This window comes from Epinephelus moara, chromosome 21 (genome assembly GCF_006386435.1).
Source record: "Epinephelus moara isolate mb chromosome 21, YSFRI_EMoa_1.0, whole genome shotgun sequence".
Classification (NCBI taxonomy): domain Eukaryota; kingdom Metazoa; phylum Chordata; class Actinopteri; order Perciformes; family Serranidae; genus Epinephelus; species Epinephelus moara.
In genome coordinates this window covers 14692567-14706733 of record NC_065526.1, presented here as the reverse complement: position 1 = coordinate 14706733, position 14167 = coordinate 14692567, and the positions used below count along the sequence as shown (strand labels likewise).

Genomic DNA, 14167 nt, shown 5'->3' with positions numbered 1-14167 from the left:
AAATACTAAACAGATGCATGCATACATGAACAAAATATGGGTTTATACAGCCAGAGATAATTGATTGGGTCTATTATTCCAATAAATTGAAGTTAAAAATAGTGATACGGCAAAAAGTATTACGACACATTGACTAATGGAACAGCCCTGGTTTCCCCCCATGAAAGTATGTGTGAATGGTATTGGCCACTCGCCGGAAGAGGAAGAAAGAATCTCACATGAAATTTCAATTAAAAAATAATAATATCACGTTGTTTTTATTAACTTATTCAATTAAATACGTTATAATTTAGTAACAGTTAATATTAAATTATAGAATTTAAAAAAATAATTAGAAATACAGTTGCGATATATCCCTGCCGGGCACCACGTGACTTCCTTTCCGCTCTAGCCTGACAACATGGATGCCAACCGCGTGCAGCTGATCAAGCTCGCAAGAGTAAGAAAACATATAATACGGTTAAAATAATAAGATCCAAACGGATAGATCGCTACAGTAACAACTAATGTCTTATACGGTACCAAAACATTGAAGCTAAATTTAGTTTTCTACTCCGTTGAAAGGGACGGCATGTCGGCTCTCGCGAATCCATCATGGAGGCCCGTCCATGCTCAAATCTGCTAGCTAGCTCACTTTAACATGTTGTAGACCGTTCTGGCCGCTTTTTGAAATTTACACCCAATAATATGATGCTTACTTTGAAAGACTTTAGTGTCAGGGTAACTTATATTTTGTTCTCTTGTTTCACAGGTTACCAGGGTCCTCGGAAGAACCGGCTCCCAGGGACAATGTACACAGGTAAGCTACTAGGAGTTAGCATTGAACACCATCAAATCTAAAGATTTTGCAGCAACCTGTCGCTGTTTTTCCAGCAGCTCTTTAGGCATCTGTGGAAGAGTTTATACTAAATACCTCCTAAAATATAAAGAAGCACTGTATATGTAGGGAATATCTTACTTTGTTCAGTGCGACAGGATAGTATTGACTGTCTTAAGGTCTGCTTCACATGGAGTCAAACTAGTTTCCTTAGTAGAACAATAATGCGATGTTGGTTGTTGAGCACTGTTCAAGGGCTCAAGTTTTACTCACAGGTAAGCTTTGTTAAATGTGATTTTAGGAATATTTCACAAGCTTATAATATGATAAATTTTAACTCATGATACCCTTTATACCAGTGTGAACTTTAGAGTGGACCACAAACCTGGTGTCAGATTTTACCTGTTGACATGTTTAAGGCTTGACGTAATATCACGTCACTTAATCTGATCTTCTTGCAGGTCCGTGTTGAGTTCATGGACGACAGCAACCGCTCCATCATCAGGAACGTGAAGGGCCCAGTCAGAGAAGGAGATGTGCTGACACTTCTGGAGTCTGAAAGAGAAGCCAGGAGGCTGCGATAGGTGAGGAGGCATAAACCCAGCACTATCTGTTAGCCAATTTACCTACTATAGGTAGGTATTGAACAGTTGTTATCAGATGTCTGCATTAGAGACGCACAAACAAATGTATTTGTATAGCACCATATCATACAAAAGCAGTTCAGAGTGCTCTTCAGGAAAACAAACTATTAAAAATGTTACAAATAAACAGAGGCATCTATGAAATTGCCGATAAGCACTTTGATGACAAAGAAGTGGGCTGGTAATTTCAAATAGGCACTTGTCACGTATCATTTCATAGGATACACAAAGAATAGATTAGCAGATAATGGAAACAGGTGGTTGCATCTCATCTGCTTTTAGTGTATTGCAAACAAATGTGTCAGTGTATGATCTGCAGTGTTGGAATAGTTACTATAAAACTTATTTTTGTTATAAGTTATGCTTGACTTAAATTACTGACTGTTACTTTTGCATTATTCCACATTATTGCCTGAGATGCGTTGTCAAGTAACTGCCAGTTAATATAACATTACACATCACATTTGCCCATTTATAGCACAAAATATGTTCAATAGGAGAATCAAGATGTCACTGGCAGTAGGCTTTAACTGTCACAAAATTAAACCATGTGTATATACAACAATATAACAGTTTTTGGCCTTCCTAACACCGCCTATTGCAGCTGCTTCAATATAATATCAAAAGCCCAACATAAAATAATGAGACTAGTAGGTTTGCAACTAAATCTGTTTTTCTCAATGAACCGTAAAGTTTGATTGATAAAATGTCAGATAATGGTGAAAAATGTTGATTAGTGTTGACCAAAGCCCAAGATGACATGACTGAAATGTCTTGTTTTGTCCACAACTCAATGATATTCAGTTTAGTGTCATAAGGGAGTGAATAAACCAGAAATATCCACAGTTAAGAGGCTGAAATTGGAGAATCTTGACTTTCTTCCCCAAAAAAATTACTCACATCGAGTTCATTGATTTATCAAATTAGTTGGTGATAAATTTAATAGTTGACAACTGGTCGATTTATCGTTGCAGCGCTAGATACTAGTCTTCCTGACACCATGAGCTGATGAGACCTAACAGGGAAAAAAAACAGACAAGTTCAGCTTACCTGACATGCTTATCACTTTAGGAACAGTTATACCTCATGAGGAGGCGTCTCTCAAATGGTTTGTCAGAAAACTTGTCCTCCTCAGAGTCAGCACAAGACTGCCCAAGCTGAAGAGCCTCTCTATGAGCACACTGGACAGTGTTGCTGTTGATGGCATGTTTGATTTTTTTTTTTTTCTTTTCTTCCATCCACCCATAATGTAGTCAATGGAAGAACACATTACATTATTGCATTACAAAGGAAATTAGTTATCCCCAACACTGATAATGTCCAAAGGTGCTTTCACAAAATATTTACACAATTAGGTTTGACAGTCATCAGTTATGACGATATAATGACTTAGTGAGTAAAGACAATTAATAGAACAGTCGGGTGAGCTCAGAAAATTACATCACTTTACTATAATGTAGCCTTTAAAACCAGGAAAAGACAACATTTACAATATCCAAAATCTAAGATGATATCTAGTCTCATATCATCCTAATTGCAACCCTGCAATAAGTGTCATCTCTATGAATAGTCACTTAATTTGAGACAAAAATCAGTATTGTGTGTTGTATTGAAAGGTGTTTGCAGTGTCCTGTCTATATAGTATGTGAACGGCAGTTGACAAAACTTTGGAAAACATCTTTCAATAAAGTTAAATACAAAAACACCACAGTCTGTGGCCTTTAAAATTAGTAGAGAATTTAATCTGGAGCTTTTTGACACTGAACACTAAGCTTCTCAAATGGAGGATTATCGCAGAGCATTTTGAACTGTTACGTAACAGAGTTCATATTTCTCTGAGTAAGTGTATTTTTCACCCAACTCTCAGCCCTGGTTGTTTACCACTGCCGTAAATGGTTTTAATCCACTGCAGCTGAAATGCACTGCTGACCGCACGTGGAAGCATTAACTGTCAGTCACTCATCCGGGGGAGAAAACGTGCTTGGTGTTGCATGCTTTTATTTGTTGTTTGCAGCAGAAAAATGAAACATTTGTTGGATTACAGTGAAGAAACAAATCAGTCACGGCCCACCAAAAAACAAAATAAGGTGTTTTTGTAAATTTAAGTGAACTTGAGTGACAGTTGAACTCACGTGACTTGGCGGTTTACGGTGAGTGTCAGCCGTTGATTCTGACCTAGTCATCAGGGCGGCACTCACTTCTCTCACCATGGATTAATTTCCCCCTGAAACACCAGACAAATGCAGGAGACAGGTGGCTGCGTTAAAAATAGGAAACAAAAAACAAAAACTTAACAGTATTTGGTCAAAATAACCAGGGCAGAGAATCAGTAGTTGATTCACAATATTATGAATGAGACTTAACCATCCTTATTTTTGGGTTGAGTTGAATGTGATTATTTTGAGCTGGTGTGTGACCGTTTCCTTCTCTCCACAGTGCCCGCTGACACCGTGAGGTGCGAGTCCAGTGCTGTGACGCAGAAGACCTCGTCAGTTTGAAATGGCCTACAATCTCACTTGTTCAGATGCTTTGAAATAAATTTGGTTATTAAGATGAGAGTAGATGTCCTGTGTTTATTGTACAGTAGGTGCAAACTGTTTTTCTTATAACTGACATTTCTTAAAGCAGCAACAATTTGTCTTGTGTGACACAACTGGTCAGTTTTGCTCACAAAGTTTGTCTTCTCAGAGTTATTGATTTGTCAGTTTTGGTCAAGGTATACAGGCAATGTGATTGTGCATGTGTGTAAATGCACCGAGCACCCGTTCAGTTGAGATACTAAACTTTCTTAAATTACTGATTGATACAAAGTGCCAAATGTACAAAGTGATATCAGCCTAATTAGTTAAAATAGATGCACTATGATTAAATTTATGCTTTATAGTGAGTAAAACATTTTGGTGTAAAACATTTAAAATGCCTGCAAAATGAAGTAATCAAAGTTGATATTCAAAGTATCGAAACTCAATTGGATCATGAACTACTTTATAGTCAGTGGTGGAATGTAACAGAATATATTTACTCAAATACTTGAGTACGGTACTTGTTTTCTACTTTATTTCTTTTAAATTGGTGCAAAAAATGATGTAAAACTACTCAGCTAATAAATAATATATTAATATAGTTAAACTAAAGAATAAAAGGTGGCGCACAGAAATGCGGAGGTGGGAGGTGGGGGCTTTGATGTCACTGGCAGAAGGGAGAGGTTGTTCTTGAGGGGAAAATATCTCCATGTGTGTATGAAATTAGTTTGCGTTTAGCAGGCAGGCAGGTGATATTTATATTGAAAACTTAAGTACTTCTATTTTATATAACATACTTCACTACAATTCAGAGGGTAATTTCATATTTACATTTATTTCTAGCAATGCATCTCAGCTGTCAGCATCCACACGTTTTCTGCAGGGAATGCATTTTCTAATTTAAATTAGTGTCACCTTTTTGTCACAATGAAGTTACGCACACATTAATGCATCAATAATATAATCAGGGTTCCCAGTCATGGAAAACCTGGAAAACTCATGGAATTTCACAGTGACATTTTCCAGGCTTAGAAAAGTCATGGAATTAGTAAAAATCTTTCAAAGTTTTGGAAAAGTCATTAAAATTTGTTGTTTGAATGAAATTGTTAAATTTATCTTCCGTGAATAAGCTTCCACATAATGTAACATAACGGCAAATTTATTTTCTGTAGCTGATGACATAACACAGCTCTAATATTCATCATGTTTTGTTTCATCTCTAATTTCATGTATGTCTGCTCGGTGAAATTATGTTTGAACAAAGTTTGAAGCTGATATGTCTACACTTGCTAGTGTAGAGCAAGTGGGGCAAGAAAAAAATGATGGGTTCATGGAAAAGTAAAATGTTGTCCATGAAAATGAGTAGAAACCCTGTATAATAAATATTCTGAAATGAGCCATTCTGCTTTTGGTACAGAGTCAGATTTTCAGATTTTAAATGCAGGACTTTTAATTGAAACAGAGTATTTTCACACTGTAATGTTGCTACTTGAGTGAAAAATCTGAATACTTTTTCCACCACTGTTAAAGGTTTAGTTTTCTCATGAGCCTCTTGTTATAAACAACCCTGCGACTTCTCTGCCCGCTGAAACTAGAGCAGCTTTATTTTTAAGTGACTAAAGGTCACAAGGTCAAATCAACAGTAGCCAGTGATGAAGCATTTCTGCTGCAGTGCTCTGAGTCCAAGTCAGTATGTTTGATATTATTCTTTCACATTTATTTCTGCAAATGCAGTTCATCTCAATATGGTTGACAAACTAGAGAAACTGACATTTTTCTGATCAGGTTGTGCAGTTTACATTCTGTCCAGCAGAGGACAGCATCACTCTAAGTTGACTTTGTTTACGTTCATTCCAGTTCAACAGTTCAAGGCTCACCTCACCCAGTCTCATCTTGTCTTGATGGATGATTCCAAAACAAGCTGCTTGTCATTTTCACAGCCCATTTGTACCTAACTCTGACTTATTTTCACACTTAGAGTCCAGCAAATGACAGGAAATCTTTAACTGGTGCCAGTTTGGTCTGCATGTCTAAACTTTCTTTGTTCACAGTGTTAGACTTGTCTGAAACCACTTATCTGTTGGCTGAGAGGATTCATGGCGTCAGCATCAAAGGTTGGGACTAAATCCACAGAGGTGCCGAAAAATCGGGACACATTCTCATGCGTGACTATATTAATTGTTATGAATTGTTTCAAGGTGTTAATTTGAACCAAAGCTGTATCAACACATTTTTTATGGGACTCAGGTGTTGTCAATTTGCAACATTTTTTCCTGCATTTACAGGAAAATCCTGTAAATTGAGTACAGATTGAGTGCACTGGCAAACACTGCAGTAGGCTTTGACTGTTTATCGTAACCTCTTCAATTCTTTCCCATTATATTGCACGCAGTTTTCCTTTCCTCTGTCCTCTAAATCTATTTTTCCTTCCTTTAGTGAGGCAAAATCTGATCCTGGTGATCCCAGTTTTGCATTGCCTTCTTTAATACATTTTTCAGCAAAGACCTATTCTACTTTACCCTATATGACTCTGAATCTATCAACGAACCTTCGCGTCTACGTCTTCTTGAAATTTCACTTGACAGTGTTGTTTTTTCAACATGAAGGCATTTGGGTGGATTCCAGCTTGAGGTTCATAAAGAGCCCAGTGTCTGGACAGGAAAGCAGGACTATTTGAGTTATGTGTGTTGTGATGAGGCTGTTTTGCTGCTCTATATGTTCCATAGGTTTAATGACCTTACATTTTCCATTCCAGTTTGACCTACTTTACTCAGAGCTTTGAATGGAGCTGCAAGTGGAGAAAAAAGGAATTTATTTCACTTGTAAAATCAGTACTGTATGTGAAGTGAAAGACACAGCTGTATTATACCATACTTCTTTGCTATGTCTATAAGGAGTGTTCGGATTAGGTGGTTATATATTTAACATACTACAAAAAACATCAAATACATATTGACTGTTAAATTGTTTGTGCACACGGTCCAGCTGACTTTAGCGTCTTATAGGAACACTCGCTTCTTTTGGCTTGCAAACTCCATCACCTTTTGCAAGTTCAAAGGCACAGTAAATCACAACCGAGCGGCACGGGCAACTGCTACTGCCCTTTATTCTCAGTGGTACACAAATGCATCAGACCAGTCTTTACCAAGCCTAAAGGATAGAAGTGCTAAAGACAGTTAAAAAAAGGCAAGGTTTTAACATTTGGTTGTCACACTTAAAGCTAGGGTAGGCAACTTTTTTTGGATATATTTGTTGAAATTCTCTTTACAGTCCGACAGCAATCAATAAATAAAATGCTCTGGAAAAAAAATCTGGTGCCTGTGGCTGTCGCTGGCTTGTAATAAGCCTGTCGCATTATTTCATTCAGGCCAAATGAAATTATTGGATAACTTGCCTGTTGCTATTTCAGCATTGGCGACAACTGCCTACACTGCAAAACAACCCAAAACAGGAAGACGGATTATTAAAGTGAGTCAGACAATAGACGAAACAAAATATATTTATATTGGTGAAGTGTTTCAGAGATGGATTAAAAATGTTGCTAATAGTTTAGCAACATTGTGCTAACCAAAGCCAAAGGCTCACTTCTGTGGCTCACTTGAACCTTGAATCACAGTGTGTCTTTCACCTCACTCCACGCCACTACCAACCACCGTGCCAGGAGGAGAGCTGGCAGCAGCTCCGGAGATGGACCCCCAGTCAGCTACCACAGCAACAACCAGAATCCAGCCAGCGTAAACTCCAGCTCCGGGGGACCAGACAACCCCGACTCCCTGTCTCTGGCTGAATTCAAGCCACTACAACTGCCAACAGAAGGCCTGTCTCCTAGCTGCTGCCCGCTGACCTCCTAGGGGAGCAGTTCACAGCGGCGGGGAGCCAGGTGGAGGGACGATGGCTGACGTTAGCTTGCTAATTCTTGTCTTTGTGGTGTAATAAACAGAGAGAGACAGCAGGGCAAGGACGGGCTGTGTGAATGAGTGTGTGCATTTATTACATGATTGAATAAATCAATGTGTGGGAAACACTGGGTTACTATAAGAAGCACGCGCATGTGCCCATGGTCATCTGATGGGAGGAGGATGAGAAAGAGAGAGGAGAGCTACAGGAGGATTCATTTTCAAAGTCTCCCCTCTTTCTTTTTTGTTTTTGGCTTTTCCGGATACCTGCCTACCCCCGCTTAAAAATTATAGACATGCACTACTGCATACAGTATCGTGGCTGGAGTTCCTGGGAATTATAAAGCATCAACAAGTTACATGAAACCAAAGTGACACCAACCCACAAATTAATTCTTGGCAGCTACAAAACCAAGAAGAAGCATGCTGGCACTTGACAGCCAGAATCAGAGAACCAGAGAGAGAGACAGTGATAGAGGCAAGAGTGACACAGAAAAACAAGAGTCAGAAAAAAGACTAACTGGACAAACAGCATTTATCTTAGAGCAAACAGCCCCCATGTTGGCATTCATTTACAGCGGAGTGCACCTACAGCATAAACACGTGGACAAGTTGCCCAACAGTCTGTGGTCAACATGCTGCACCCTGAGGCAAATCAGGAAACCAATCTCCAGCTCCCACGGCCTGGATCTGACTATTATTTACAAAGCCACAGTTTTCCAAAACCTGCACCCGCATTTTCTCTGACTTCATTTTAACCTAAAAGTAAATCAGAAAGAGAAAGGACAATAGAGAAGGAGTGTGAGCGAAGGAGAGGGAGATTCCAGCTATGATTTTTCTTCAGTCAACAACAGCTCTGTGCTTGAAAACAACCTGGTGTCACCTTACGTCCCCTGTCATTTTCGTTCCACACCTCTCCGTCTCTATGCCTCACCCACTCGCACAGACTTTAAGAGTGGTGTGTGTTTACCATCTCTCCACCTCCCCCCGTCTCTTCCTCCCTCCCTCTGTTGCTCTCTCTGACACAGAAAAATACAAAGCTAGAAACAGATCTATCTCAGGGTTGCTCCCTGTTTGTCTGCATGCCGCCAAGGTCTAACTCAGCCGGGAGAAAACACCAGCAGTGGACATGTCTGTCTGTCTGTCTGTCTGTCTGTCTGCAGGCAGTATCTGGAATTTGCAACATTATGCTAGACATACAAACATCAATAAGAACAAGGACGTTGGGCCTGGAGGTGTAAAGGTGTAGTATAGTGCTGCTAGAAAGTCTGTGAACCCTGTTTTCTGTCTCATTTGTTCTGCTTTAACCGTTCTCAAACGGACCTGTGTATTTAGGGTTATTGTATATGCATGACCCACCTTTTGTAGAGCTTCACTTCGGATACCCTGACACTGTCTTGCAGAATTTACTTGTACAATCCAGAATTCATACTTCTGTCAATGATTGCAAGCTGCCCTGGTCCCAAAGCAGGAAATCAGCCCCAAACCACAATACTGCCACAACCATGCTTCACAGTTGAGATGAGGTTCTAATGGTCTTGGTATTTGCCAAACACAACACTTCTCACGCTTATCCTTTCACAGAACATTCTTCTGATGGCCTTCTGGTTCATCCACAAGGCCTTTAGCAAACTTTAGACAGGCAGCAATCTTCTTCTTTAAGAGTAATGGCTTTGCTATCCTGCCAAACGTCTTGTGGACTCATGAATTTTAACATTAGCAATGCAAGAGAGGCCAGATATCCTTAGATGTTACTCTGGGGTTCTTTGAGACCTCCTTACTGTTAGAGTGATTTTTGTTGGACAACCACTCCTGCAGAGAGTAAGAGTAGGGTTGAACTTCCTCCATTTGAACAAACACAGTCTACACTCAGAGCAAACTGGCGAAGGTCAGATTCTGAGGAAATGATTTTGTAACCTTTTGGTTTTGTCTGAACTCCGCAGAAATATCCTTTGATCAAGGCATAGTCCACAAAACTGTGTGGTGAAAACCAGACAGACCGCTGAAGTCACACCTGATTGTCATCCCATTGATTGAAACACCTGAATACAATTAACTCCTTGAAAGTGCTGTATACAACATTCAGAGTGTGGGCCGGGATTGCCTGCACACGGCTCTCAGCTCTGATGTCACAAGCACAGCCAAAAGTGCTAACAATACGAATAATGGCAACAGTGCTGACAGAGCTAAAGGCAGTCCGTTTTTTTGGTATGCGTTTTTTAAATCTGTCATCCAAAAATAAATATTATGCAGAGAAACCTTGTACCCTAAGTCCGATGTGTTTTTTTGTTCTAAAATGGAAAGACGGCCTTGCTTCTCTCCACCTGGCTGTCCCTACTCTCTGCCGATGTCCTGGATTTGGCACCGCCATTACCTGAAAGAGGGGTGGCACGGTGGTGTGGTGGTTAGCACTCTCGCCTCACAGTAAGAGGGTTCCTGGTTCGATCCCAGGAGGAAGCCCCTTTGTGCGGAGTTTGCATGTTGTCAGCGTGGGTTTTCTCCGAGTACTCCGGCTTCCTCCCATGCTACATGCAAGTTAATTGGTGACTCTAAATTGTCCATAGGTGTGAATGTGAGCGTGAATGGTTGTCTGTCTCTATGTGTCAACCCTGTGATAGTCTGGTGATCTGTCCAGGGTGAACCCTGCCTCTCACCCAATGTCAGCTGGGATGGGCTTCAGCCCCCCCACAACCCTAAGGAGGATAAGTGGTTACAAAAATCTACATCCTCCTCCTTGTCATCATCATTTATCTGATCTGAAGATTACTATCTTACCCTTTGAAAGTCGGCTTCCTGAGTTAGGAAATAACGCTGTGCAACCCGTTCCTTTCTCTTGTTGTGGATGGATGTGTCCCACAGGTTATGCCACATTTTCTTAGATACTTCTTGGTGAAACAACTCTCTAAAGTTTTGACGGATGCAAAGAAATGCTGAAAAACAAACCTGATCAAAAAATTTAATGACAAATGAAAGTTTCGTAGGCAGTGTACAAACTAAAAATAAAATATGGCCTTAGTGTGTAATGGCCTTAACAGTGTTAGCCAACAGGGAGCACCTGGTGTTACACTTCCACAATGGTATTGTAAATAGCCGCTGTATAACAGCAGTGCAGAGCCAGGGTAATTAGCTATCCAGTTGGACATGAACGGAGGGATTTACTCGCACCAACATGCGTGTGCAGTCAGCCTGGTTACCAAAACAAAGAACAGGGAAGCTCATATTACAACACACACAGAGGGAGCGTTCCTATTAAATATTGACCCGGCTGTGTGTCCACAGGGTGTCCTGTGTTAATGTTTGATGCATTATTGTGTTGACAACACACACAACACATTTTCATGCTGTGTTCAAGCTGGTGAAAGTGGAGCTACTTTGAACTACTTCACATACTATCTGGGATTTTATTCTGTCACGGTGCATTGTATTCTATAAACTGATGAGTTTCTGAATTTTACTTTTTGATGTATAATGTCACTTTTGACTGTAGCTGTCAAATTTGATGGAGTAAAAGGTGCACTATTTGCAGAGTAGAAATACAAAGTAGCATAAAATAGAAGTGCTGAACTAAAACAAATACCTCAAACTGCACTCAAAACTAAGTACAGTAATCGAGTAAATTCACTTCGGTACTTTCTGCCATCACACAACAGTTCTCTGCCAAATGTTGGAGTTTACCTCTGGTCATGACTTGTTTTTTAAATCCTGCTCAGATTGTGATCCCTGTGACAAAAGTACAGTGACATGAGTGGAAACTAAAGTCATCTTGTCATGCTGGTGTGAGGCGGCTCTTTGGAGCTGGAGGAACTTGGCAGGAGGCTGTGGGATTTGTTTCTCCCATGCTGGTTTACAGGATGTGCAGCGGGGAGGTCATGGAGTGTCCAGGGGGAGAGAGGCCTCTGATTTACACACTCTGAGCCCGACCTGGGTCATGGCCCTCAAATTTACAAATGGGGCCCATAGGACACCGAGGGAATGCTGAGAGGATAATCACCCCAGAGGTAACTAGAAGACATTCCCTGCCCCTCTTTCTCTCTCTTTCTCCTCTTTCTCACAAGCATCCCAAACTTTTTTACCCTCTCTGTCCCCCTCCAACCCCTCTGAACACTGAACTTTAGTACACCCAGCCTCTCCACAGATTATCTTGTTTCCTGACATTAACTGCAGAGGGTGAGGCTGGTCTAATTAGGCTCCAGGAGGGCAAGCCAAGTTCTCAAAGCTTGCAGCAATGAGGGGAGCTTTAGAAAAAAAAAATCTGTAATGACAGATAAAAAACCTGGCATGCATAGCACATCTCTCACTCGAAAACATGCTAATTATGTTTACCTGTTTGCAAAAGCACAGGGCTTTTATTCACCGCTCTCCAGGAAATAACAGTAAATCAGATCCGGGATGCTAAAATAACATAGAAGACCTTAGAAGAGCTACATTTTGAAACAAATAGCTTTGGATGTTGGTATTAAAAAACCCTTGTAAATAAATGCAAGACCAGAAAAAGTTAAATGAAGAGAAGACAACTTGAAGGATGACACACGCTCTTCATTTTCTCTTATGTAAGCGAAAGTGCAAAAGGTGGAGACTCCGTTGTGTGAAGGTCAGAAAAACAAGCCATCCATTTATTTTTTGAAGGCTCCATCCCCCGCAATGCATGCGACTTGTAAGATATATTTTCCCACAATTCCCTGCACAACAATGTCACAGCATAAACAGCAGGTGCACAGATAGACAGAAATAATGATGGGATGAAACACAGGGTCAGATACTTGGCTGTTGATAATAATGTGGCCTGTTGTGGAGGGATGGCGACGTGGAGGCAGGGTCAGAGAAAGAGTTCTGTAGCACATGTCCTTAAGTAAACACTGTAAAAACAAAGCTTTGTGGACTCTGTCCCCTGGACTGACATGGACAGTGAAACCTGTGCTGGCTGCAATCACAAAGTCAGGTATTGTTCCAGAGGTAGAAGAGTTTGTTTGGCACTGAGGGCAAATATGAGACATGTGATTTTAAGATATCTTCATTTAGCTTCACCTGAGAGAAAGATTACCTGCTTGCAGTTTACTTACGACTGAGAAATAGAGAGCCTCTAAGCAGCGTGATCAGTTTCCTCCTCAACATGGTCCTTAAAGGCGCTTTAAAGTAAAAGTAATGGCGTCCTAACCAGAGAATGAGGTAACAATACCTCTCTGTGCGGCCCTCTTTATATCTGGTATTATCATGTGTGTTAAGTGATCAGATCACAAGTGGACAGTGCAAAAATCAAGTGTAAATACCACCAAGAAGCACTCTGATCCGAGCACTCAAACTTTCAGTTTTCCAGCAGCGTTTGAGCCACAGATCGCAGGTGTTGACCCTTGTGATATTTCCAGTGGCTTTTGATCCACTGAACCTGAGTGTTTTTCACCGACCTGTCCCTGTTTTTCCAGAGACTTTTGTGCCACCATAAGTGGGTGTTTTAAGCCAGAACATGATTTTTTGGTGCCTAAACCTGACCACACATTCACCACAGCGTTGTTGACAAATTGGGATTGATTGGGTCGTCTAAGTGCAGGGAGTGTGTATTTTTTTTTAGAAATTCGACTTCAGTGTAATGGTGCCATAACTGGGTTAAGAGAGAGTTACTGCCTTAAGCAAGGGAGTTCAACTATCTTGGGGTATTGTTCACGAGTGAGGGTAGAATGGAGCATGAGATGGATCAGTGGTTTGGTGCAATGTCTGCAGTGATGTGGGCGCTACGCAGGACTGTCATGGTGAAGAGGGAGCTGAGCCGGAAGGCAAAGCTTTCGATTCACTGGTCAATCTATGTCCCAACCCTCACCTATGGTCATGAGCTTTGGGTAGTGACCAAAAGAATGAGATCACGGCTACAAATGGCCGAAATGAGTTTCCTCCGTGGGGTGGCTGGGCTCAGCCTTAGAGACGGTGAGGAGCATAGACATCTGGAGGGAGTTGGAGTAGGGCCGCTGCTGTTATTTGAGGTGGTTCGGGCATCTGATTAGGATGCCCCCTGGGCACCTCCTGTTAGAGGTATTCCAGGCATGTCCCACTGGTAGGAGGCCCCCCTGGGAACGCCTCTGGGTCCCCCAGGGGGAGCTGGAAAGCATTTCTGGGGAGAGGGACATCTGGGGTGATTTGCTTTGGCCTGCTGCCCAGCCCTAGCATGGAAATCCAGACCCAAATCTAGAAAGATTTAGGGTCTGGCTATTAATGCAAATGGACCAACTCGAGGGGCGGCACCAAGCATGCATTTGAAAATATCACTGCAAGCAATTGGATAACACTACGACCAATCAG

The 14167-nt window shown here is 41.1% G+C and overlaps 1 protein-coding gene across 1 annotated transcript; it reads left to right on the top strand.

The window, feature by feature from the left end:
• Positions 1-329: 329 nt before the first annotated feature.
• Positions 330-4017, top strand: rps28 (ribosomal protein S28). Its single transcript, XM_050033649.1, has 4 exons — positions 330-439; positions 752-799; positions 1279-1401; positions 3898-4017. The coding sequence occupies exons 1-3, from the start codon at positions 401-403 to the stop codon at positions 1399-1401; spliced, it is 210 nt and encodes a 69-aa protein (XP_049889606.1). The 5' UTR covers positions 330-400; the 3' UTR covers positions 3898-4017.
• The last annotated feature ends 10150 nt before the right edge of the window (positions 4018-14167 follow it).